Source organism: Cetorhinus maximus, chromosome 6 (assembly GCF_964194155.1).
Source record: "Cetorhinus maximus chromosome 6, sCetMax3.hap1.1, whole genome shotgun sequence".
In the NCBI taxonomy this organism is placed as follows: domain Eukaryota; kingdom Metazoa; phylum Chordata; class Chondrichthyes; order Lamniformes; family Cetorhinidae; genus Cetorhinus; species Cetorhinus maximus.
In genome coordinates, this window is record NC_135884.1 from 101880418 (window position 1) to 101908064 (window position 27647).

At 43.5% G+C, this 27647-nt stretch overlaps 1 protein-coding gene across 1 annotated transcript in view; it reads left to right on the plus strand.

The window, feature by feature from the left end:
• LOC144682303 (dynein axonemal heavy chain 5-like) overlaps positions 1-27647 on the plus strand; it is a 319205-nt gene that overhangs the window by 235964 nt on the left and 55594 nt on the right. Inside the window, exons 61-67 of the mRNA XM_078544778.1 lie at positions 10277-10456; positions 10924-11061; positions 20284-20419; positions 22843-23159; positions 23865-24020; positions 24221-24403; positions 26919-27162. Of these exons, the coding sequence (XP_078400904.1) occupies positions 10277-10456; positions 10924-11061; positions 20284-20419; positions 22843-23159; positions 23865-24020; positions 24221-24403; positions 26919-27162 (1354 nt within the window). The remainder of the gene's footprint in view (positions 1-10276; positions 10457-10923; positions 11062-20283; positions 20420-22842; positions 23160-23864; positions 24021-24220; positions 24404-26918; positions 27163-27647) is intronic.

Here is a 27647-nt window from a genome sequence, read left to right on the forward strand (position 1 = left end):
GGATGGTAGTACATCAAATATTAATACCATCTGGATACAGGAATGAAACATTATTTGTGGCTCATGAAATTCCAGTAGCTGGACATTTAGGAATTAGGAAATCTCAGGTTAAAATACAACAACATTTCTATTGGCCTGGACTGCATAAAGATGTAGTCAAATTCTGTCGAACATGCCACATATGTCAGGTGATAGGGAAACCTTAATTAATAATTAAACCTGCACCTTTAATTCCAATTCCAGCACTTGAGGAACCTTTTATCAGGCTCCTGATTGATTGATTGTCTAGGGCCCCTTTCTAAGACCAAAAGTGGAAATCAGTACTTATTGACAATCGTGGATGTGTCCACTAGATTTCCAGAGGTGATACCTTTACAAAATATTACAGCAAAGAGGATTGTAGAGGAGTTGACCAAATTCTTTACAAGATATGGGTTACCAAAAGAAATACAGCTGGATCAGGGTTTGAATTTCATGTCACAGCTGTTTGTGGAAGTAATGAACAGCCTGGAAATAAAGCAGTTTAAGTCCTCGACTTATTATCCTAAATCACAAGGTGCTTTAGAGAGATGGCATCAAACTTTAAAAACTATGATGAGAGTATTTAGTCAAGACTACCCACAGGACCAGGATCAAAGGATTCCATTCTTGTTATTTGCTATTAGGGATGTTCCTAACAAATCGACAGGGTTTAGTCCTTTTGAATTAGTCTATGGTCATGAAGTAAGGGGCCCACTCAAGTCGACTCAGGAGAAACTAATGGGTGAAAATTTGGAAACTACTCTCCTGGATTATGTGACAAAATTCAGAGAAAGATTGAACTAAGGAATATTTAAAGATATCACAGCAAGTGATGAAGGCAAGTGCAGATAAAAGGACAAAAGCTCAAGGTTTTGTTGCTGGAGAGAAGTCTTGTTGCCAGTGCCAGGTGAACCATTAAAGGCAAGGTTTAGTGGGCCTTACCGGATTAAAAGAGACTAAGTGAAGTAAGTTATTCAATAAATACCCCAGATAGAAGAAAGAACCAGAGGGTGCTTCATGTAAATATGCTTACTTTGGCAGCGAAGATAACCAAAGGAGGTATTAATATTGGTAGATAAGGAAAAGGAGGTAGAAGTGAAGGATTCTGAAATTGACTTTCTTCTAATTAAATTGGACAGTGAGGGACTGCCTAAACATTTAAATGTGATATTGAGTTACCTTCCAGACAAGCGTCAAAGTGACTTGGAAAAGCTATTGCAATCACACAAAGCTATTTGTGGGAAGAAGTTGGGGAAAACAAATTTGTCTATACAAATGTAGATGTGGGGGGTTCAGTTTCAATAAGGTAACATCCTTATAGATTAAATCCAGTAAAATTAGCTCAAGTGCAAAAAGAAATTGAATTTGTGCTTCAGAATGACATCATACAATCTAGTTGCAGTAACTGGAGTTCACTATCGTGATGGTACTGAAACTGGATGGAACACAAAGACTGTGTGTGGATATTTGAAGAGTGAATGCAGTGACAAAAGCAGATTCATATCCTTTTCCATGGTTGGAAGATTGTATTGAGAAAATGGGATAATCAGTGTTTATCACAAAAATTGACTTGCTGCAAGTACCCTCATCGGAAAGAGTGAAAGAGATATTAGCTTTTGTAATGCCAGAAAGACTATATTAGTTCAAAGTTATGCCATTTCGTACAAAGAATGCACCAGAAACATTTCAAAAACTGACAAACAAAGTAATTGCAGGACTGAGCAATTGTGCTGTTTATATTGATGACTTGGTAGTTTTCAGTCAAATATAGGAGTAGCATTTACAACATCTGAAAGAACTGTTTGATCAGCTGCAAGAAGCTAATTTGGTGATGAACTTGGCTAAAAGTGAATTTGTGAAAGTACAAGTTACATATTTAGGTCACACCGTTGGACATGGTCAGGTGGCCCTACAAGATGTGAAAGTAAAAGCCATTGTGAATTACCCAGTGCCCAAAACAAAATGGGAAGTTTTGAGATTTTTAGGCATGAATGGATTTTTTCTGAAGTTTGTACCAAATTTTATCAGTGTGGTTGCTTCATTGACTGAACTACTAAAGAAGAACAAGAAATTTCAATGGACACAGGAGTGTCAGAATGCATTTGACAGTTTAAAAGCTGTGTTGACTATTACCTAATTATGCCAAGCAGTTTAAGTTGGCAATTGATGAAAGTGATCTGGGTATTGGTGCTGTGTTGTTACAAAAGATGAAACAGGAATTGAAAAGCCGGTAGGATATTTTTCATGGAAGCTAAATGTACATCAGAAAAGATACTCAACCACTGAAAAAGAGACTCTAGGTCTGGTATTAGCATTTCAGCATTTCGAGGTTTATGTTGCAAGCAATTCCTCAGAAACAATTAAGTAGTGGGGATATCATATTTTATTGATCCAAAAGCAAAGACAAGATGGAAACATGAAAGATCTGTCACAACTCACTGGGGATAGTGCACTGTAATATCAAACCCCATTGTTCCCTAACCAAAAGTTTAACCAAACCACCCGATTGCCCCAATTCTACCTAACTGTTTAATTTAGGCTAACAGAATATGAGCACCAGGTTTGTAAGCTTACTAAGTAAATAACTGTTTATTGAACAAACTATCATTAACCATTGGCAAAAGAAAGAAATATGAACGGCTAACTTCTAACACTATAACTTAAACTCTACCCCCTTCTTAAATCCCAATACACGCACGCACACACACACATATGCATGACACGTAAGACACACACGACATGTAAGGCACACAAAACATGGATTTTAAGGGTGTGATAAAACAGTTCAATAGCACCAATCTGGAGTACAGGATTCGATGGGTTGATTTTGATCAATGTCTTCCAAATTCCTTTCAGTTCTTGTTGATGACACGAGGTGGTCTTCCAGCATTTTCCGCATTTAGTTCACTGGTTGAGAACTTGCTTTTCAATGTCTCCACCAGTGGTTTTCCCCTTTTGCTTTTTGCAAGGGTTTCCTCAGAGAGAGAGAGCAGGTTATAGAGATATGAAGAAGAGATTTTAGATGTTTTCTCTTTGCAGGCCAGGAGCTTTCTGCTGTGGAATTACACAGGAGAAAGGGGTTTTAGGTCTTGTTCCTTTCAGGTGAGAAGCTATTTTGCACTGCTCTCACACAAAACTTGGTCACCTGGTCAGGAGCCAATTAAAACGTTGTTGCCAGGCAGCTCCCTTTGTCCAGGATTCCTTTCCGACACTATTTTATCTTTCATGGCACACTGTTCCAGGATGGCAACATTGTATATATCTCTCATCCTGTTCCAGTGGAAATGTCTTTCAACCTGCAGCCATTGTAATTTTAATCCACAATCCAACAGAAATAAAAAGATATCCTCCTTACAGATCTTATATTTGGAAGGGTTTGAGTTTCAAAGGGGTGTGAGAACAATGTGTTCAAAGATAAAAGGGGAGAAAATGTATTTAAGGAAGGATTGAAAGCAGTATGAGGTGTGCGGCCATGTGGTCTTGAAGAGTGTGCTGTGCAAACACAATCCTGTGAAAAATGAGTTTCTAGCCACTCCAGAGAAATGCCTGGTTGTTCCAGAAAGCAAGGTTTTATTACAAGCTTTGGATTTCCATTGTCGAGTGAGAAGGAGAGAGAAGCGTGTGAAATAGCTCCCTTATAGCAACACTGGGTGCCTTGTGTAATATTATAGATTGAGAATCTACTGGGACTGTTGCCTGAAAAGGGTGTTGATTTGTGAGTCTAGCTAAGTAGAAATTTTTTGGGAAATGTTATAAGACTAAATTTAACTGTGTAACTGTAATTTGGTGTATTTAAATTTTCTTTTCTTAATAAATGTTTTAATTTAATATTTAAAATCTCCAAAAGTGGTAATGGAATCTTTTGCTGACTTCAGTGCACATACCTTCTTGTAATAAAATACAAATTGCAAATCATTGTGATAACTTGGCCAAGTTTCCCTTTGGGATTTGGTCAGCCCAGCAATTACTACCTGCCGTACCATAACATTGCATAAATGCTCATTCAATCTTGGGACTGTGTCTCACTTTAGTATTATCATTACATTTGGAGATGAACACTGGCACAACCTTGGGTTGAATGCACTCTTGGAGAAATTCAATTCACAGCTTAGCTCTTCTTAACTTTCCCTTGAATCAAACTATGCCGTTGATATCCGAATGACTTGGCTGATTTTCACATGGAACTTGAATGCCTGGTAGCGTTGCAAGGCCTTAAGGCCAACCCAGGCATACATATCTGTAAATCCGACAAAGGGATTGGAATAGTCACCCTCAACAAGTGTGACGATATCAACAAAATGCATGCCATCCTTAATGACGGATCCAAATTTGTATCCATAGGGCCTGCCGCAAAGCATGATCACACAGCCCTGCTCAAAAGCAAGTTATAGAAACGCCAGTTGGACTTGTGTAAGAGTAGCGAGCTGCCAGGTGATATTTATGATAGGATTCATCCTCGTGGCTCACTGCATCCATGCATTTATGGGCTGCCCAAACGCACAAAAGTGATGTCCCGTTATGCCCTATCTTATCCATGACTGGTTCTGCACAACATGAATCGGCAAAATGGTTGGTGATTTGCTACAACCAGTTCTGAGCAAGTTTTCCACATAAGGGTGAAGGATTCCTTCACCTTTGCAAAGATCATATAGGATTTGCATATTGATAGCAATGCCGTGTCCATGTGCTCATTCGACATCGCTAACCTATTCACCAATGAACTGCTCAAGGAAGCCACAGACATTTGCACTGTATCACTATATTATGACAATCTAGACGCACCACCAATGTTTGAATCTATATTCATTGAACTTATGAATTCAGCAACTCATGCAGTCAAGTTCAATTTTAACAACACCATGTATGTTCAACTAGATGGTGTTGCCATGGGATCCCTCTAGGTCCAGCTCTTACAAACATCTTAGTTGGCTTCCATGAGAAACACATTTGCAGGAATCTGGGAAGAGTATCTGCAGTCAGCTTCATGGTGAAGCAGTCTGGGAAGAATGTCCTGCAGACAGCATCGCGATGAGTCAGTTTGGGAAGAGTGTCCTGCAGTCAGCATCGCGGTGAAGCAGTCTGGGAAGAGTGTCCTGCAGTAAATTCTTGTTGAAAATAACAAGAGTGACATCACAAGACAGCGCGAGAGAGCGGCAGAGAGATCAGAACCAGCGCGAGTCCGGGGAAGCTTCAAAAAGTGACGACAAAGGTGAGAGCTGATTGGTGAGTAGTGGGTAAATGTTTTTCTCCAGTTTTTTCCTCCAGTTTAAAATAGATTGAACTAAGGAAAGGTAAAGGTTCTAGTTTTTATTTAAAGTACATAAATAATTTAACGTTTTTTACTGTATTTAACTTAAAGTAAGGGTTATTTTTCAACTAGAAGCATGGCAGCGCAGCTCAGTCCCGTGTTATGTACTGCCTGCAACATGTGGGAAGTCCTAGACACTCCTTGCGCTCTGACCAACCACGTGTGCAGGAAGTGCCACCAGCTGCAGCTACTTGAGCTCCGAGTTTTGGAGCTTGAGCGGCAGCTGGAGGCACAGAGGTGCATCCACGAGGCTGAGAGTTTCGTGGGTAGCACGTTTTTAGCCGTGGCCACCCCCCAGCTTACGGAAGTGCAGACAGAGAGGAAATGGGTGACCATCAGTTAGAAGAAAGATGTCAGGCAGGTAGTCAGGAAATCCCCAGGGTGCAACTCGCTTGAGAGCCGTTTTTCTGTGTTGAAAAATGGTGAGAGTAACGGTTCCTCTGGGGAGTGCAGCCACGCTCATGGCACTGTGAGTGGTTCAGCTGCACAGGGGGGAGGAAAAAGAGGGGAAGAGCAATAGTGGCAGGAGACTCGATAGTAAGGGAAACAGACAGGCGTTTCTGCGGCTGCAGACATGACTCCAGGTTGTTATGTTGCCTCCCTGATTCCAGGGTCAAGGATGTCACTGAACGGCTGCAGGGCATTCTAAAGGGGAAGGGCAAACATGGAGATCATGGTACATATTGGCACCAACGACATAGGTAGAAAGAGGGACGAGGTCTTGCAAGCAGAATTTAGGGAGCTAGGAAACAGATTAAAAAACAGGACCTCAAAGGTAGTAATCTCTGGATTATTTCCAGTGCCTCGCGCTAGTGAGTATAGAAATAAGAAGTTAGTCCAGATGAATGTGTGGCTGGAGAGATGGTGCAGGAGGGAGGGCTTGAGATTTCTGGGACATTTGGACCATTTCTGGGGGTGGTGGGACCTGTACAAAGCGGACAGTTTGCACCTGAACCGGAATGGGATCAACATTCTTGTGGGGAGGTTTGCTAGTGCTGTTGGGGAGGGTTTAAACTAACTTGGCAGGGGGTGGGATCCTGAGAGGAGGTTCAGCAGTGGGAGATGCACAGCCAACATTAGAAGAGAGAGCAAGTGAGTCTGGAAGGCATAGAAATTATTGGCCAGTTAAAGCGCAAGGGAGTTTGGCAAGGTTGGATGGTATTTATTTTAATGCAAGGAGTATGACGAATAAGACAGAAGAGTTGAGGGCACAAATTAACACATGGAAGCATGATGACATTGCTGTCACAGAGACATGGTTGAGAGAGGGGCAGTACTGGCAGCTCAATATTTCATGATATAGGGTCTTCAGGTGCGACAGGGAAGGAGGTAAAAAAGATGGGGTATCACAATATTGATTAAGGAATCAATTACAGCAGTAAGGAGGGATGACATCTTAGAAGGCTCCTCAAATGAAGCCATATGGGTAGAACTGAAAAACAAAAAAGGAGCAATCACATTGCTGGGAGTGTACTATAGGCCTCCAAACAGTCAGAGAGAAATAGAAGAGCAGATATGTAGGCAAATTTCAGAGAAGTGTAAAAATAATAGGGTAGTAATAGTGGGGGATTTCAACTTCCCCAATATTAACTGGGTTAGTAATAGTGTGATAGGTTTAGAGGGAGCGGAAATCTTAAGGAGAGCTTTTTAAGCCAGTACGTAGAAGGCCCTACAAGAGAGGTCCTGGACTTAATTTTAGGGAATGAAGCCAGGCAAGTGGTAGAGGTATCAGTGGGGGAACACTTTTCAGATAGTGATCATAACTCCGTTAGATTCAAGGTTGTTTTGGATAAGAACAAGGATGGGCCAGAAATCAGAGTTCTACATTGGAGGAAGGCTGATTTTAATACGATCAGATATGATTTGGCCAGTGTGGACTGGGAGCAGCTACTTTTAGGTAAATCTGCGTCAGAGCGGTGGGACTCATTCAAGAAGGAAATAGGAAGAGTTCAGGGCCAACATATTCCAGTAAAGACAAGGGCGGGACCAACAAATCCAGGGAACCCTGGATGTTGAGGGATATACAGGATTGGATAAAGAGAAAAAGGGAGGCTTATGGCAGATACCAAGGGCTCAAAACAGCGGAAGCCCTAGAAGAATCTAGAATGTGTAGGGGGGGCACTTAAAAAGGAAATTAGGAGAGCAAAAAGGGGGCATGAAAAAACATTGGCAGGTAAAATAAAGGAAAATCCAAAGTTATTTTACAAGTACATTAAGAGTAAGAGGATAACTAGGGAAAGAGTAGGGCCCATTAAGGACCATAGTGGTAATTTGTGTGTAGAGCTGGAAGACGTAGGTAAGGTACTAAATGAATACTTTGTGTCAGTGTTCACAAGTGAGAGGGACAACGTGGGTATGGAAATCAGGCAGAAGAACTGTGATATAATTAAAGAAATTAGCGTTGAAAGGGAGGAGGTTCTAAGTGGTCTGGCAGGCTTAAAAGTAGATAAATCCCCAGGCCCAGATGAAATGTATCCCAGGCTGTTGAATGAGGCGAGGGAGGAGATAGCAGGGGCGTTGGCAATAATTTTCAATACCTCTCTGGCCACAGGAGAGGTGCTAGAGGACTGGAGGACAGCCAATGTGGTACCGCTTTCAAGAAGGGAGGAAGGGATAAACCAGGGAACTGCAGGCCAGTCAGTCTAACCTCAGTGGTGGGGAAACTATTGGAAGCAATTCTGAGGGACAGAATTAATCTACACTTGGAGAGGCAGGGATTAATCAAGGACAGTCAGCATGGTTTTGTTAAGGGGAGGTCATGTCTGACCAATTTGATTGAACTTTTTGAAGAGGTGACCAGGTGTGTAGATGAGGGCAATGCATTTAATGTAGTCTACTTGGACTTCAGCAAGGCTTTTGATAAGGTCCCGCATGGGAGACTGATAACAAAGGTAAGAGCCCATGGGATCCAAGGCAATTTGGCAAATTGGATCCAGAATTGGCTGAGTGGCAGGAAGTAGAAGGTGATGGTCAAGGGGTGTTTTTGTGACTGGATGCCTGTGTCCAGTGGGGTTCCATAGGGATCGATGTTGGGTTCCATGCTGTTTGTGGTATATATAAACAATTTAGACTTGAGTGTAGGAGGATTGATCAGTAAGTTTGCGGATGACACAAAAATTGATGGGGTGGTAAATAGTGAGGAGGATAGCCTTAGATTACAGGAGGATATAAACGGGCTGGTCAGATGGGCTGATCAGTGGCAAATGGAATTTAATCCTGATAAGTGCCCACACACAAACTTGGGCAGGACAAACAAGGCACGGGAATACATGATGAATGGTAGGATCCTGGGAAGTACCAAGGATCAGAGGGACCTTGGTGTGCATGTCCACTGGTCCCTTAAGGTAGTGGGACAAGTAGATAAGTTGGTTAAGAAGGCATATGGGATACTTGCCTTTATTGGCCGAGGCATAGAATATAAGATTAGGGAGGGTGTAACTGTATAAAACGCTGGTTAGGCCACAGCTAGAGTATTGCGTGCAGTTCTGGAATCCACATTATAGGAAGGATGTGATTGCACTAGAGAGAGTGCAGAGGCGACTTACCAGGATGTTGCCTGGGCTGGAGAGTTTTGGTTATGAGGAGAGATTGGATAGCCGGGTTATTTTCCCTGGAGCAGAGGAGATTGAGGGGGGACATGATTGAGGTGTATAAAATTATGAGGGGCATAGCTAGGGTAGACAGGCAGGAACTTTTCCCCTTGGTGGAGGGATCAATAACCAGGGGGCATAGATTTAAGGTAAGGGGCAGGAGGTTTAGAGGGGATGTGAGGAAGAATTTTTTTACCCAGAGGGTAGTGGGAATCTGGAACTCACTGCCTGAAAGGGAGTAGAGGCAGAAACCCTCATAACATTTAAGAAGTATTTGGATGAGCACTTGTGATGCCATGGCATACAAGGCTATGGGCCTAGTGCTGGAAAATGGGATTAGAATAGTTAGATACTTGTTTGACTGGCTCAGACTCGATGGGCCAAAGGGCCTTTTTCTGTGATGTAGACCTCGATGATTCTATGATGGAATGACACCTGACCTTGCACATTTCCGATACATTTGCTATATTTGAACCACCAGCTGCATGCAAGAACCTCCTTACATGCCTTAATGGGAGGATGATATCAAACAGCACGTCCCTTCGGCTGTTCACAACAGACAAAGTACTGACCTGACCCAACCCATGCTTGCGTGCCTGCAAAACTCAAAACATAGTGTCCAATATTAGATGTCATTCCTCACCTCTAAACTGCCTCCGAACTATTTTCACAGAGGCAGGATTGGGGGCCAGCAGGGCTAGCCAGCGGCACTGAACTTTCCGGTTGGCCTCCAGGTTTCCACAGGCAGTATGGGCCAGTTTTGGTGCCTGGAGGCAGGCAGCCTAAGTTCAACACTCCAGGCAGGTTTAGTGAGCTTTTCAGCTTGATTGGGTGCAAGAACCACTACTCGCTGCCCTGTAGAGGTCTCTCAAATCTCCTCTGCCCTCCTCGGCCTGGCTGCTCAATCTATTTTTAAAGTAAAGCTTTAAAAATGTTGGAGAGAGAGCACCTCCATTTTGAAGCAACCTCTCTCTAACTTAACCTCCATTGCAGCCTGCTGCTCCTTTTAAGCTGTAAAGCCTCTGATCAGCCTCCAGCTAGGACAACCTGCCCATTGTTCTGAATTGGACATCAAACCTACCTCTGACCATTAATTGCTGCCCGGGGAAAATCAGAGGTGAGTGACTATTCCTCCTGGGATCAGGTTTGAGATCCAGAAACAGTCCCAAACTCTGTTTCCTCGTCCCAGAGGGAAAATCCAGCCCTTTTTGCTTTATCTTACGTTGTCCAGCACTTCATTTGAACCTGGTCCTGTTCTAGGACCTGCTAGTCCTAGAGAGTGCTCTGCGAGAATTTGCCTTCTAATTGAAAGTTTCTGAATTTATCTGTAATCAAAATTATTCATTTGTTTTTATAGCAATTTCCCAAGGACAGTATCAATGAGGAGACAGTAGAACTTCTGTGTCCCTACTTTGAAATGCCAGATTATAACATTGATGTTGCCAGACGGGTCTGTGGTAATGTGGCTGGCCTTTGTTCCTGGACTCAAGCTATGGCTTACTTTCATGGAATAAATAAAGAAGTGTTGCCGCTTAAGGTTTGTTACATTTTAACGCACAATGATAGGATCACTGTAGCATATGTTTAAACTTACACCAAAACTGTTATTATACCTAAAATAATGGACCATAACTTGCTGTAGCAAGACATCTACACTATCTGTTATTAGTAAGCCTTGCTCATGCATATTGCAATTATGACAACTTCATGCCATTCAATGTAATTCAATGATGAGGCATACAATGGAATGCCACTTTCACAAAGCTAACTGGGGAGCAGCGTAACCTAGAGAGAAACCTTTGGATATCCATGTTTATCTATGCATTTGCCCCTTGCTTGAAGTTGCTGTAGCATTTGCACATAAATAGCAGTGTATATTGTTAGCTTATGGTTATTTTAATAGTAAATACTGGCTGAATGTGATTTCCAATAATTAATTCTAATTTGTATTAGGAACTTTAGCAGATGTGGCCTTTTATAATAGCTTTAATCAATATCTTTTAGGCAAACCTTACCATTCAGGAAAGTCGTTTGGCCACCGCCATGGAGGACCTGAAGAAGGCTCAGTGTGAGCTTGATGCCAAACAAGTTGAGCTTGATATTGTGCAGGCAGAATATGAGCAAGCAATGAGAGAGAAGCAGGTAATTGCATGACTGCTAGTTATTAGACTGAGTTATTTTGTGCTCCTTTCAGTATTTTGTTCAGGTATGTTTAAACAAAAAAGAACTGCATTTATACTTGTAGAATGGATGACAATCCGATACTGCCCGTTTTGTGTCATCTCCTGAGACTAATTTCTACCCTAAAGTCTTTTAATTGGCAAAGAGGGATAGGACCCTGTGATTCAAGTGAATTATAGGCCACTAACTAGTCCTCCATAATTTCAACCATACAAACTGACAAAGATACACCCAAAAATACCAACGGTTGCAACATGCATTTCACACGGTAAATACCCAAGCTCATTACAAGAAACCAATTATGTTACAAAAAGTTAAAGCAACTTCAGTCATATACTGATGGGCCAGAACATGTTTTAATATTGATCATTTTTGCAGGTGGAAATTCTGCTTTAGAATTAGAGGAAGCCAAAATTACTTTAAGCCTCAAGTTTTACTTCACCCAATTTGTCTTCCCAGCTCTTGAATTCCTTTCTTAATTGGACCACATTAGCTATGAGGTGTTGTTTGCATTTTTAAATTTGTTTCTGTTCTCCATATCCATGCCATGTCACACCATATGCTCTGTTAGAATACTGGGCACAACACCTACCAGCTGAGCTGCAACAATACTGACATTTAGTAAGAGGTTATAAATTTGGCGGTACTGCACTGTACCGATACTGGAGTGATCATGAGAGTAGCTAGAAATTATTTGACTTTCAACTTCTGCTTGATCCATTTCCCTGATTATTTAGCAGGTGCATAGTAATTTACTCTTTATGAATATGTATTATTAGCAAAGACAAAATGGCAAACAAGTGCAGTTTGAAACTGAGTGTATACCTGGGAGTTTAGGGAGTGGGGGAGTTAGGTGAGGAGGGGAAGGAGGTGTTCCTTTCCTTTTGCCTTTCATTTCCTTAACTTTTTCACCCTGTAGGAATTGATTTTTCTCTACTACAGGAAAAGAAGCTAGCTGTTTGGTGAGTATCTGGTAAGTGGTTCAGGTCAATTCTATTCCTAAGATTTAAAATTGTACAGGAACTGGTGGTAAGTTTGATTTCTTTAAGTTCATTTACGGGATGTGGGTGTCACTGGCTAGGCCATCAATTATTGCCCATCCCTAATTGCCCTTGAGAAAGTGGTGGTGAGCTGCCTCCTTGAACCGCTGTAGTCCTTGTGGTGTAGGGACATCCACAGTGCTGTTAGGATAGGAGTTCCTAGTCTTTGACCAGCAACAGTGAAGGAACAGCAAGTCAGGACGGTGAGTGGCTTGGAGGGGAACTTGCAAGTGGCAGTGTTCCCATGTATCTGCTGCCTTTGTCCTTCTAGATGGTGGCGGTCGTGGGTTTGAAAGATGCTGCCTAAGGAGCCTTGGTGAGTTCCTGCAGTGCATCTTGTAGATGGTACACACTGCTGCCACTGTTCATTGGTGGTGGAGGGAGTGAATGTTTCTGGAAGGCATGCCAATCAAGTGGGCTGTATTGTCCTGGATGGTGCCAAGTGTTGTTGGAGTTGCACTCACCCAGGCAAGTGGAAAGTACTCCATCACACTCCTGACGTGCCTTGTAGTTGGTGAACAAGCTTTGGAGAGTCAGAAGGTGAGTTACTCACCGCAGCACCTAGCCTCTGACCTGCTCTTGTAGACACAGTATTTATATGGCAAATACTGCTGAACAGTGCTGAACATTGTGCAATCATCGGTGAATGTCCCCACTTCTGACCTTATGATGGAAGGAAGGTTATTGATGAAGTAGCTGATTATGGCTGGGCCTAGGACACTACCCTGAGGAACTCCTGCAGTGATGTCCTGGAACTGAGATGATTGACCTCCAACAACCACAACCATCTTCCTTTGTGCTAGGTATGACTCCAACCAGCGGAGAGTTTTCCCCCAATTCCCATTTTTGCTAGGGCACCTTGATGCCATTCTTAATGCCATTTGTGGTCATTTGTGGGAGTGGTGTTCAGGCCCATTAACAGTAACCGTACAGCAGGACAGGGTATAAAGGAGGAAATAATGGGAGCTTGTCAGAAAGGTACAGTGATAATCTTGGGGGATTTTAATCTACATATAGACTGGAAAAATCAGATGGGCAAAGGTAGGCCAGATGAGGAATTCATAGGGGAGAATTTTCTCCCCGTTGGGCAGGAGTGGGAACAGACCTGATCACCACCCGCGATTGGCTCTGCGCTGCCATTTTACATGGGCGGGCCAATTAAGGCCCACCCAGCGTGAAGCATGGCTCCTGAGGATAGTGGGAGTGGGCAGGCAACGGCAGGAGTTCAATGACCGTCGGGTCCAATGGCGACCCGGCGGCCTGGTCAAATACAGCGCTGGCAGCCTTGCAAAGGTTGTTCATCATGGTCAGTAGAAGGGCTCCCCAGAGCACTGCTGGGGAGCAGGCCAGGCAGGAGGGTAGGGCAGTGGGGCAGAGTGCCCCTTGGTTTTCTGATGAGTGCCTAGCTGCCCTCCTGGAGGAGGTGGCAGGGCAGCGGGAGGTCCTCGTTCTGAGGGACGGGAGGTGGCGCCCCCCCCACCTGATCAGATGTGCCTGGGAGGAGATGGCAGAGATATTCAGCTCCCATGACGTGGTGCGACACACGTGGGTCCAGTGCCGCAAGCGATTCAACGACCTCTTGCACTCAGGAAGGGTGAGTACAATGTTGGCAGAGGTCACTTAACACAGCTGGCAGGCTTTCCCCCCAAACGCCCCCCACCCCCCCGCAACAACTTTGAGTGTAGTTACAGCATTGAATCCTTCACAGCCTGTTTCCCTCGCTGGGTGGGCCAGCAGATATTGCCCATGTCTGGTTCACCCTGGGAGGGCAGTGCTGAGATGGGTTCTGCACCCGCAGCATGTATGACACTGACACCCAGAGTATAGATTTGGGGGCAAACTCAAGGATCTGCACCCAGGCGCAGTGCTGGAACTGTGAAGCATGTCAAAGTCAGGGTGCTGACATGCTGGGAGGGGAGCTTCCTGGTAGTGGGGCACCAATCCATCTGCTGCCCTTGGCGTTCCACATGCTTGCGCCTCTTTGCTTTGCAATGTTAGACCGTGTGGTGCCACATGTGATGGAGGCAGAATTTGAGCAAGGAGTGCGGTCAGCTCCTTGGTGTGAGTGTGCAGCAGCTGCGGGGTGACAAGCATTGGAGCCCTGCAATGTCTCACTCTGGTTGGGGTGGCAGGGATGCGATGGGAGTCCAGGTACAGTGTGGACTAATCAATGCTCTTCTCTCCTTTTCAGGAGAAGGCTGCACATAATGCCACCGAGCGGATGCGGACTGGTGGAGGTCAGGCCCAGTTGGCCATCATGACCAGATACGAGCAGGATGCGATGGATCTGGAGAGACGCCATGCGGCCAGGTCCACCGGTGGCGGTGAGGCTGGGGTGCCACGGGGAGGTAAGATTGCCGAGCACTGAGGTCATCATGTGTTGCTCAGCAACCATAGCACTGCTGAATGCTCAGTGATTGAAGTTTGCAACATGGGTTGACCATTGATTATGGAAGGATGAGCGCACACTGATCCGGGGGACAAGGCATGCACATTGACATTGTCTCCACTTTAACTAATCAAATGTCCTTTTTCTTCCTTTCAGCATCACTGGAGCAAGGCCGGGAGGAGGAGGCAGAGGGGCCATCTCTCACACCTGAGGGCCCTGAACAATTGGACTCACCAGCGTCACCCCATTTCTGCCAGGCAGACAGCAGTGCAGATACTAGCACCTCAGTGGGAGTTAGTTCATCGGCTAGTGTCCCGGGGCACAGCGTTGAGGGCACTTCACACTCACTTGAGATGCAGGCGGAGACAGAGAGTGCCCATGGTGCTGGCACTCGGAGGACTGATGGGGACGAGGCACGTGCTCGGTCGGTTGCTGATGATGTGCCTCTGGAGTCGTCTATGAGGCAGCAGATGCTGGAGGCGCAGCAGGGTATGTGGGACGATCTGGCGGAGATACATGAGGCAGTGCGTGGCGTGGTGCCCGTGCTGGAGGAGTCCATGCGGAGCATCGCCGATGCAATGAGCCCCATGGCTGAGCGCCATGCTTCCTCCATAGAGAGAGTGGCAACTCTCGTGGAAAGGCTCCTCCAGGAGACCAATCAGGGTCTCTTGGGGTTGCACTCGGACCTGCAGGCCCTCACAGCAGCATTGAACTCAGCTGGTCAGTGCCAGTGTGGGATATGGTTTGGGCACCAAGTATCCCAGATCGGTGCCCATCCATCAACGGTGAGCAGGGAGGTCCGAGGGGACCTCACATCGGCGCAGGAGCTGCCTGTCGTCTCTGTGGGCTTCTCGCAGGGCACTCCAGGTGAGGGCAGCAGCTCCTCCGCCCCTCTGTCAGTGACCGTGGGATCCGATGAGGCTGTAGCGACTGAGGAGAAGCCAGTTGTGGAACTGGCTGCTCCCTACCAGGCAAGGCCATCAAAGGCTCCATGGGCCAGAGGTCATCGAGGCCAACAGGACAGCACGGTGAGCAGGCTGTCTCAGATGCCAGTGCCAGCGAGGGTGGAGCACCTAGATATAGCACCCACAAACATAAACTTAAGGCACATTAGGCACACCACGGGTTTCCCATTGGTGGTTTTATGTTGCACCGCTTTTAGTTCATGACCACTCGGTGTGATGCGTAACACCTTTGTAATTATTAGTTTTTGGACTTCATTTTGTTAAATCATTAAATTTTCATATGTGAGCATGGCTCAGGGTGATTTCTTACTTCTGCAGGTGGACGGTAACCCATGATGTTATGAGTGAGTTGTTTGACGTTGAGCTTTATTGACAAGGACCTTAGTTAATGCTCCTACTCAGGCAGATTTTGCACTCGAGTATGGAGCCTGCAGCCCTGGCTTGTGTAGGAGGTCCATCTGTGGTGGGCTAGCTGAAGGTTCATTGGATTAAAGCCTCCTAGGGGGCCCTGCCTCCCTGGAGTATGCCCGGGTCAGCGTCTACCCCCTCAGCGTTCTCCTGTGCGTGCTCATCCTCGGACTCACTGCTGGACTCATCGTGTGCAGCCGGAGCAACTGCGTCTACATCTTCCTCGTCCACTGCATCGCCCCTTTTCAGCGCCAGATTGTGGAGAGCGCAGCATGCAACCACTATTGATGACACATGATCTGGGGGGTACTGGAGTGCGCCCCCTGAACAGTCCAGGTATCGAAAGCACATCTTGAGAAGACCGATGGTTCTCTGCACCACAGCCCTGTGGAGGCATGGCTTCTATTGTACCGCTGCTCAACCTCTGTTCTTGGATGGCGGAAATGATCCTCCTTCTAAGGGGATAGCCTTTGTAACCCAGCAGCCATCCATCCAACTGAGCTGGAGCACCGAAGAGCCTTGGCACCTGGGAGCTTCTGAGGATGTAGGCATCGTGGGAGCTGCTTGGGTACCTTGCACAGACTTGCAGGATCTGCATCCTGTGACCACACACTATCTGCACGTTCATGGAGTGGAAGCCCTTCCTGTTGACGAAGGCACTGGGCTCACCTGCTGACGCCTTGATGGCCACATGTGTGCAGTCTATTGCACCGTGGACACGGGGGAAGCCAGCAATTGCTGCGAAGCCTCTGGCTCGCTCTGTCTGGCTGGCCTCGTCCCAGCGGTAGTGGATGAAAGTCAATGCACACCTGAACAGAGCATCTGTCACCTGCTTGACACAAGTGTGGACAGCTGATTGGGAGACTCTGCAAAAATCACCCAACGACCTCTGGAAAGAGCCGGAGGCATAGAAATTGAGGGCAGCCATGACCTTTAGCGCCAGTGGCATGAGGTGCCCACCCACACAGTTGGTGCAGATCTCAGGGCCTATCACCTGACAGACGGAGGTGGCTGTCTCCCTTGAGAGACAGAGCCTCCTTCGGCACTGCACCTCAGATACATTGAGGTAACTGCTTCACGGCCTGTATACCCTGGCAGCAGGATAGTGGCATTTTCTGCGGCCCCTTCCGCCTTGGACTTCCTGTTGGCCATGGGCCCCTTGTGCCTATGCCTCTCCTCCCAAAGGTGGCTCCCCTGGAGGCTGAATGTAGACTCCTGGCCTCCTCCCCCTTCTGGCCCTCCCTTCCTCCTCAGAGGAGGTGCCTCCAGTGGAGAGGTCAACTCCCATTCCCAGGCTAAGGGAAGGCTTCCTGAAATTAGCAAGGCCCCAGAAATGATGTTGACTCAGGGTCCTGACCTGAAGGCTGTTACTCCTGTCCAAGCAGCTGTGAAGAGTTTTGAAGTATTCCTGCTCACACAGGCAAGTATCAGTAACTGTAAGCATTAAATGTCTGACAAATAACACTTGCGACCCCACTCACCCCTCTTATCCTGCCGGTGGATGAGGTTTATACAAATTTCTCCTACACACCTGCCCGTTGTACCTGTGCGACGACCTGAAGATCACACGGGCCCTGAAAAATCCCTGACAATTGCTGCCTCAAGGGCCTTAAGTGGCTCGTTAATTAATGGCGGGCACGCATCGGAGATCGTCGCGTGCCCGCCCACCTAAATATCACAATGGCACGCGGTGACGTCAGGATACTCGCCTGGCGTCACTGTGCGTCATTTTACACGTAGGTGTGCGGGGCCCACCCCCACACAGCACCAAGAAAGTTCTGGCCATAGAATGTTTTCGGGATAGTTTCTTAGAATAGCACATGCTGGCATCAACCAGAGAGCAGAATATACCAAATCTGGTATTGTGCAATGAGATAGGATTAGTTAATGACCTCATAGTGAAGGTGCCCCTAAGTAGCAGCGATCTTAATATGGTTGAGTTTTACCTTCAGTTTGAGGGAGAGAAAAGTGCGTTGAAGATTAGTATTTTAATTTTAAATAAGGGCAATTATGAGGGCATGAAAGCAGAGCTAGCTGAAGTGAACTGGCAAATTAGGTTAAGGGATAGGTCCATAGGGATGCAATGGCAGACATTTAAGCAGATATTTCAGAATACACAGAATAGATACATTCCAACGAGAAAGAAAAATTCCAAGGAGAGGACCCACCACCCGCAGTTAGCTAAAAAAGTTAAAGATAATATCAAACTTAAAGAAAAAGCATATCATTGTGCAAATATGGAGGCAGGTCAGAAGATTGGACAGGATATAAAGAACCGCAAAGAATGACTAAAAGGTTAATAAGGAAGGAACAATTAGGGTATGAGAGAAAACAAGCTAGAAATATGAAGACAGATAGTAAGAGTTCTATAGACATTTAAAAAAGAAAAGTTAAAGTGAGCGTTGGTCCTATAGAAAATGAGTCTGGAGAACTAATAATGGAAAATAAGAAGATAACAGATGAATTCAACCGGGTATTTTGTGTTGGTCTTCACTATAGAGGATACAAGTAACATTCCAGAAATAGCTGTAAATTAGAAAATCGAAGGAAGGGGGAACCCGAGAAAAGTACAATCACCAGGGAAGTGGTACTGAGCAAATTGTTGGAGCTGCAGGACTTCATCCTCGGTTCTTAAAAGAAGTGGGGAGATGGTTGATATGTTGGTTTTAATTTTCCAACATTCCCTAGATTCAGGAAAGGTTCCATTAGATTGGAAAATAGAGAATGTAACTCCTTTATTCAAAAAGGGAGGGAGACAGAATTAGGAAACCACAGGCCAGTTAGCTTAACATTTGTTATAGGGAAAACATTAGAAGCTATTATTGAAGACGTTATAGGAGGGCACTTGAGAAATTCAAGATAATCAAGCAGAGCCATCATGGTTTTGTGAAAGGGAAAACATGTTAAACCAATTTATTGGAGTTCTTTGAAGAAGTAACATAAAGGGGATAAAGGAGAACAGATGGATTTACTGTACTTAGATTTTCAGAAGGCATTTGGTAAGGTGCCACGTCAAAGGTTATTGCGATTAATAAAAGCTCAGAGTGTAGGAGTAACATATTGGCATGCATGGAAGACTGGCTGGTTAACAGGAAACAGAGGGTAGGCATAAATGGGTCATTTTCTGGTTGGCAAGATGTAATGAGCGTTGTGCCACAGGGACCAGTGCCGGGACCTCAAATTTTTACAATTTATATAAATGACTTGGTGAAGGTATAGTTACTAAATTTTCTGAAGACACAAGATAGATAGGGAAGTAAGACATGAAGAGGACATAAGGAGGCTACAAGAGATACAGATAGGTTAAGCGAATGGACAAAGTTCTGGCAGATAGAGTATAATGGGGGAAAATGTGAAAATGTCCACTTTGGCAGAAAAAATAAAAAAGAAGCATATTATCTAAATGGTGAGAGATTGCAGGGCTCTGAGATCCAAAGGGATCTGGGTGTCCTAGTGTATGAATCACAAAGGTTAGTATGTAGGTACAGCAAGTAATTAGGAAAGCTTATAGGATGTTATTGTTTGTTGCAAGGAGAATTAAATACAAAAGTAGGGAGGTTATGCTTCAGTTATATAGGGCATTGGTGAGATGACATCGAAGTCCTGTGTACAGTATTGGCCTCCTTATTTAAGGAAGGATGTAAATACATTGGAAGATGTTCGTAGAAGGTTTATCGGACTAGTACCTGGAATGGGTGGGTTGTCTTATGAGGAAAGGTTAGACAGGCTAGGCTTGTATCCACTGGAGTTTAGAAGAGTAAGAGGCAACTTGATTGGAACATATAAGATCCTGAGGGGAGTTGACAGGGTGGATGTGGAGAGGATGTTTCCTATTATGGGAGAATCTAGAACGAGGGGTCAATGTTTAAAAATAAGGGTTCACCCATTTAAGACAGAGATGAGGAGAATTTTTTTCTCTCAGAGGGTTGTGAGTCTTTGGAACTCTCTTTGGCAAAAGGAGGTGGAAGCAGAGTTTTTGAATGTTTTTAAGGTAGAGTTAGATAGATTCTTGATATGCAAGGGGTGAAAGGTTATAGGGGGTAGGTGGGAATGCGGAGTTGAGGTTACAATCAAATCAGCCATGATCTTATTAAATGGCAGAGCACGCTCGAGAGGCCGAATGGCCTACTCCTGCTCTTAATTCATATATTCGTATGTTCAACAAAATAAGTTGTTAAACCAAGTGTGATGTCTCAACAAAAAAAAACATTCATTGTGCTAAAAAGGGGGAACTGGTGTATGGTTTGACGAAATAAACAGAATTACCCTTCTTAGGTAATTCCTGACTTTGCCCTATTCAGTAGATGGTGTTCATTTGGATAGTAAAGGGAGGCTGATGCTCATTTTGAATAGTGATATCATTTCAATACTTGATTCTCAGACATTACTAGAGGATGCTGAGCGCTGCCGGCAGAAAATGCAAATGGCTTCAAGTCTAATTGATGGTTTGTCAGATGAGAAAGAACGTTGGACAGAACAAAGCAAGGAATTTGCTGCAGAGGAGAATAGACTTGTGGGTAAGTAGAAACAAAATAATTGCCTCATGCTATGAAAATGTTCTTTTTAATTTTTTAAGAACTGCGATGTACCTAATTCATGAGAAATGTGACAAATAATCATAAATTATGATATGAACAAATAAGGCAAAATTGGAATCAAATTTCAATGTTACAATCTGAATTTCTCCATAATCACATTCTTTCTTATCAAGTGTACCAAGTTGAAGACAGTGGCATAATGGTAAGTGGTAATGTCACTAGATTAGTAATCCAGAGGCCTGGGTTGATGCTATGGGGATACTGGTGTAAATCCCAGCACAGCAGCTGGTGGAATTTAAATTCAATCAATTTTAAAAACACCTGGAATTGAAAGCCAGGCTCAGTAATGGTGGCCATGAAGCTATCAGCGATAGTTGTAAACCACCCCCTCCAACCCCCCGACCTGGTTTACTAATGTCCCTTTAGGAAAGGAAATCTGCAGTCCTTACCTGGCCTGGTGTATGTGTGTCAAAGCAATGTGGTTGACTCTTAACTGCCCTCAAAAGGCAATTAAGGTTGACAACAAATGCTGGCCTTGCCAGTGACACCCACATCCATGAAAGAATAAATAAAAAATTAAGAAGTCCTGCTCACCCATCACTTCTGTGCTCTCCGATCTACATTGGTTCCCATTGTGGCAAAATCTTGATTTTAAAATTTGCATCTTTGTTTTAAAATCCCTCCATGGCTTTCCTCTCCCAAATCTGTAACCTCCTCCAGCCTCTTACCCCTGAGATCTCTGCTCTCCTCCAATTCTGGCCTCTTGCACATTTTAATTGTTCCACCATTTGCATCCATGCCTTCAGCTACATAGGACCTATGGCCTGAATTTTTCAGGTGGCGGATGGGCTCGGAGGGAGCGGGCGGGGGCGGGCACAGAGCCTATCACCACCTGCGATCGGCTCTGCATCGCCATTTTACAGTAAAAGACGTGAGCGGTAGCGCTCAGCGCTACTTGTGCAGGCAGGGGGAGGAGAGAGAGTCAGGGCCTGCACAGCCTTCAATCTCCCTGAGTCACGGAGCTGCTTCAGGGAGATTGAATCGCTACTGAAAATATTAAATACATGGATTAAAAATTTATTTAAACGTGTCCCCTTATGTGACTCTGTCACTTGAAAATGAGATGGGACATGTTTTTATATTTAGGAAAATGTTTTTATTAAATTAATACAAGTTTTAGGAAACCTCATCCCGCTCGTGGATGAGGTTTCCTAAAAAATGCGAAGGCCACTTGGCCTTTTCGCCTGCCTGCCAACCGTTAACAATTACCTTAATCACTTCCTTAATGGCCTTAATAGGCCGTTTAAATATTGACGGGCGTGCAGCCAACTCCGGCACGTGCCTGTTGAAAAAAACATCGCGAGACAGCCGAATGACACCGCGCGTCATTTTACGCATAGGCATGTCAGGCCCGCCCCCGCATGCCGACTGTAAAATCCTGCCCTATGTTCCAGGATTTCCTCCCACCTCTCTGCCTCTCCGCTTCCCTCTCCTCCTTTAAGATGTTCTTTGAAACCTGTCACTATGACCTTTCTGTCCTAATGCAGCCTGACACGATAAAAATAAGAATTATGCTTTCACATGAGTCGAGAGTCCAGAATCAATGTATAATGAGGAATTATTTTGCAGAGGTTGGCTGGCTGAAGACAGGTGTTGTAAGATTCACTTTTCCAGTGGTCTTGATGCCCAAGATGAAGTAGGCATGCAAAGATTCAATCAGTTCTATAGGTGATAGTACAAAAAATCTTCCCAGCAGAATCAGGTTAGATGGGGGCCAGATGTCCAGCCTGGCCAGAGCTTGCTTCTGTGTGGCCTGCCAGTCAGATGTTAAGCAGCAAACTGAAGATAAAGCCCAAAAGCTGTATAATTAAAGCAATTCAAATAGCTCAAGTCTTGGTCGTGTGACAGGGCGGTTTCAGGTCAAGCTATTCAGCTAGTGAGGCCCCTTGTTAAAATCCATTGGGTTTTGAGCAGGTGACTGTAGAACCATTTGCACAGCGTTGGAGATGAGTCACAAAAAGCTCTGCCTTTGTCCATAGCTGGCAGGTGCAGGCATCTCATCTGCTATCCTTTGTGTTGGCTTGGCTGGAATGTTTATACAGTATTACATTCCAGGGTGTGATAGCCTTTGTCCATTTTTAAACTGCTCAGAAACTTCCAGAATTACCATCATGTGGTCAGCAGCAGCCATTTTTTCAGTCCAGCCACCTGTCCATTTAAAAAAAAAACAGCATTTAAACAAAAGAATATTGAAGAGAAACAAACTTCCTTTAGATTTTTTTTTCCTTCTTTATGCCATCTCGGGAGTCAACAGAATAACATTCTCTCATGCTATGCTAACTTTATAGACTGAATTGCTTATTCTCATTCTTTGCTTTTTTATGTCCTTATGTTTGTTACAGGGAATGTTTTGCTGGCTACAGCTTTTCTGTCCTATGCAGGCCCCTTCAACCAGGAATTTAGAAATCTATTGTTGAACAAATGGCAGCAAGAAATAATGTTACATAAAATTCCATTCACCATAAATCTAAATGTCTCAGAGATGCTTATTGATGGGCCCACAGTTGGAGAGTGGAACTTGCAAGGCCTTCCTAATGATGACCTCTCAATACAAAATGGAATCATTGTTGCAAAGGCAGCTCGTTTCCCACTCTTGATCGATCCTCAGGCTCAGGGGAAGACCTGGATAAAGAACAAAGAAGTGAAGAATGAACTTCAGGTAGTGGACACGAACTATGGAGATAAATATATGGTTCCAGTACTTGTCGATCATCTTAGACCATTTTACAACATGACAATCAAGTCATTGCATGATACCCTGATAATTCCATACAACACAACTGAAGTAGACATGAATGTTCTTCAATGAATAATTAAAATGAGTTACTGGACCAGGTAGCTGAGCTGCAACAATACTGACTTTTATTGAGAAAGTTAGAAATGTAAACACAGAGCAGTCTGACACTTAGATTGCCTGGTAATATTAGGTGTTTCATCAGCACTTTGCCAGTAGGTTAATCATGGTAAAATATTTGGCGCAAGGAGGAAAAAGAAGTGGAAGAACTCGTTGTTCCACTTTGTCATGGTACTGTTTGCCAGTTGGTGATAGAGCACCATGGACAATCAGTTCCAAGACCTCTTTGGAGGGACAGGAGAGCTACAAATCTATAGCAATGCTGTATAGAGATGGAAGAACAGACAAAGAGCAGAAAAGGCCATTTAGGTCTTTAAATCCACTGATTACAGGCAGGACAGAAGAGAAATCAGAATTGTAAGCCCTAGAATAAAGACCAACCAAAAATGGTAAATGTTTTAGAATTGTTCCATTAGATTTATCTTTTATAAATGAAAATTTTCTAGAATATAAAACCTATAAATGCAATGTTTCATATAATGCAATGGAAGTTTTCCCCCTTTTTTACAGGTAACATCATTAAATCATAAATACTTTAGAAATCACTTGGAAGACTGCCTTTCACTGGGAAGACCATTATTGATTGAGGATGTAGGGGAAGAACTTGACCCAGCATTGGACAATGTGTTGGAGAAAAACTTCATCAAAACTGGGTCCACACATAAGGTAATTTCTAAATATTTATATACTATTCCCTATGTAGATGAATGACACAAATTAAGTTAAATGTTTGCATCATCTATGTGGTAATATTTATATTGCAAACTTCCCTAAATTGTATGTTTTAAAATATTTATTCTTGGAATATGGGCATTGCTAGCAAGACCAGAATTTATTGTCCAAAATTTGTAATGTCTCCTTTGCAGGTAAAGATGGGAGATAAGGAGATGGATGTCATGAATGGTTTCAGACTGTACATTACAACAAAACTGGCAAATCCTGCTTATACTCCAGAGATAAGTGCTCGTACTTCAATTATTGACTTCACTGTCACCATTAAAGGTCTGGAGGATCAACTGTTGGGGCGAACAATTCTCACTGAGAAACAGGTGATGTACATCCTTCAATTAATAATTTATCATAAATGTGAATGCAGTCTAGAATATTTACAAAGTAAAGAATAGACCGTAAATACGCAATGTATTTAGAGATTATCAATTAAAACTTGCTGGAATGCCAGAGGAAGAATGGTCATACTCACACACAGCTGTAGGAGTTGGAGGCCATTCCTTCCCTGGCCCACAAGGCATTAGGAAAAGAGTAAATAAGAAGTGGCATGAATGCCATTTGACCCAGGTACAGGGCTCTTATTGTTAATAACACTTATATTTACATTGCACCTTATCATGACAGGATGTCTCAAATTACTTCACACAATAAATTACCTTTAAGGTGTAATGACTGTTGTTATGCAGGCCAATACTTTCTAATCCTATTCAATTTTTCCAAATTAACCTGCATATCCTCAGAAATTACCATTTCTTCTCTTATTGGGCTGAATTTTACTGGCCACTGGACAGTGGAAATGGAGGTGGGGGCCATTAAAGTAGCAGGAAACATGTCAGGATAGCTATCCTGCACTGCCCCACCACCAGGGAAGTTTCCCAAGTGGGCTGTGAGGCAAATTGGCTGTCTGCTCCACAGAGGCCATTTTACAGGGCTGCCAGCATTTTACTGATGCCATGTGAGTAAGCCACTGGCTTCATTGAGGCTGTTGGGTATTGCACTGCATAACATATGCTGAGCTGCAGGAAACCATTATTGAACTAACTTTATTTACACTTCCCCAACAGAGAGGGCAACAGAAGGGGTAATATAACTGCTCAGATCTTGCAATATACTACACTCCCCCTCTGCTTGAAAAAAACAGCTTGTACATTAAATTGTAAAATGGTTCAAGTGTATTAGTTCCAAGAATACAACATGACTAAACCAACATCAACAATATCTCAAAATTTAACAGGTTGCACACTTGTTTTATTGCAATCACAACCAAAACATATAGTTGATATTTCCAAAGTAATTTACATGTAAAAAAAAGTGGGTTTCAACTCCACTTTCCCACCTGCTCCCAGTATCCCTTGATTTCCTGAGAGATCAAAAATCTATCTATCCCAGCCTTAAATACATTCAATGATGGCGCAGCCGCACCCTATGGGTAGAGAATTCCAAAGATTCACAACCTTTTGAGTGAAGCAATTTCTCTTTATCTGAGTCCTAAATGATCAGCCCTTCATCCTGAAACTGTGCCCCGTTGTTCTAGATTCCCCAGCCAGGGGAAGCAACCTCCCAGTATCTATCCCGCTAAGCTCCTTCATAATCTTGAATATTTCAATGATTCAATAATTCACCTCTTATTCTTCTAAAGTCCGGAGAATATAGACCCAATTTACTCAGCCTCTCATCATAGGACAACCCTCTCATCCCAGGGTCAATCTAACGAACCTTCACTGTACTGCCTCCAATGCAAGTATATCCTTCCTCAAATATAGTAACAAAAATTGCACACACTATTTTAGGTGTGGTCTCACCAAAGGCCCATACAATTGTACCAAGACTTCTTTATTCTTGTACTCCAATCCACTTGTAATTAAGGTCAACATGCCATTTGCTTTCTTAATTGCTCATTGTGCTTGCATGCTAACCTTTTGATATCCTTGTATACGTACCCAAGTCTCTCTGAACATCAACGTTTACAAGTTTCATGCCTTTTAAAGAAAAATCTGCTTTTCTATTCGTATGACCAAAGAACTTCCCCACATTATACTTCATCTGTCATCTTGTTGTCCACTCACTTAACCTGCCTATATCTCAATGCAGCCTCTTTGTGCCCTCATTACAGCTTACATTCCCATCTAGCTTTGTATTGTCAGCAAACTTAGATATGTTACTCTCTATCTCTTTGTCTAAGTCATTAATATAGATTATAAATAGCTGAGGCTCCAGCACTGATCCTTGGGCACTCCATTAGTTACAGCCTACCAACTTGAAAATGCCCCATTTATCCCTACTCTCTGTTTCCTGTCTGTTAACCAATCCTCTATCTGTGCTAATATATCACCCCCATTCCATGAGCCCTTTATCTTGTGTATTAACATTTTGGGTGTGGCACCTTATTGAATATCTTTTGGAAATTCAATTATGTTACATCTACCAGGTTCCCCTTTATCTATCCTACTAGCTACAACCTCAAAAACTCTAATAAATTTGTCAAACAGGATTTCCCTTTCCCTGTGGTAAAATGCCGAATGCGTCTGGGCTCGAGGACCCACTTTTTGGCTGAATGTCAAGGTCCTGAAGCCTGTAGTAAAATTCAAACTAATGGTTGAAATCATTTGGAGGCTGTAGTAAGAATGGATTTTTGACAAACAATTTGAAGTATTGAGACCAAAAGAATGCATTAAGGTTTAAGTTAGAATGTTAAAAAATACACAGATAAAGAGATAATGTTCATTTAGTTTTTAGGACATTAAGTTCTCACTAGGAGAGGTGTCTCCTTTAAAACGAGGAGTACAGCTTACTTCATAATTACACTGTAATAATTCTGTCTGAAATTTGTTTAAGGAGCTGGAGAGAGAGCGAACAAACCTAATGGAGGATGTAACTGCGAATAAAAGGAAGATGAAGGAGTTAGAAGATAACCTACTTTACCGTTTAACAACTACCCAGGGTTCCTTGGTGGATGATGAGAGCCTGATCCTAGTACTTCAAAACACCAAGCAAACAGCTGAAGAAGTAACACAGAAGCTAAAGACAGCAGCTGAGACAGAAATGCAAATAGATGCTGCCAGGGAGGAGTACCGACCAGGTGGGTCACAACTCCCTGTGGAATCTGATGTATCAAGTCAATCAGTGTATAAACTGAGATTTATTCTTCATGAGGAACACCTGGGGTTTAGTTTACATGTTTGAATTTGAATTTATTCAGATTCTAATGGTCTTTACTTTGGCTTTGAAGATCTGACTGAAACAATTGAAAACAATCAAGTTTGACTCAGACTATGGCTTTTGACTAACAGAAAGGAAACCCTCTGGGTTTTCAGCACTGCCTTTTTACTTACACATTTGTTTTTGATTATTTGAAAATAATTAAATCTCTAGCCTATCGGTATATATTTTTTAAAGTTCAGTACAGTTTCCTGGGATGAATGTTTGAAGATAAGGGTTTAATGTGTGAATCTACAAAAAAGTTGACTAAATGTGAAAGTTAGAATGTAATTTCCCGACCCAACTCTCTGAACCAGTATTGAATTTAAGACTGAGGTTGCATAAAATTTTAGACACCGTTATGAT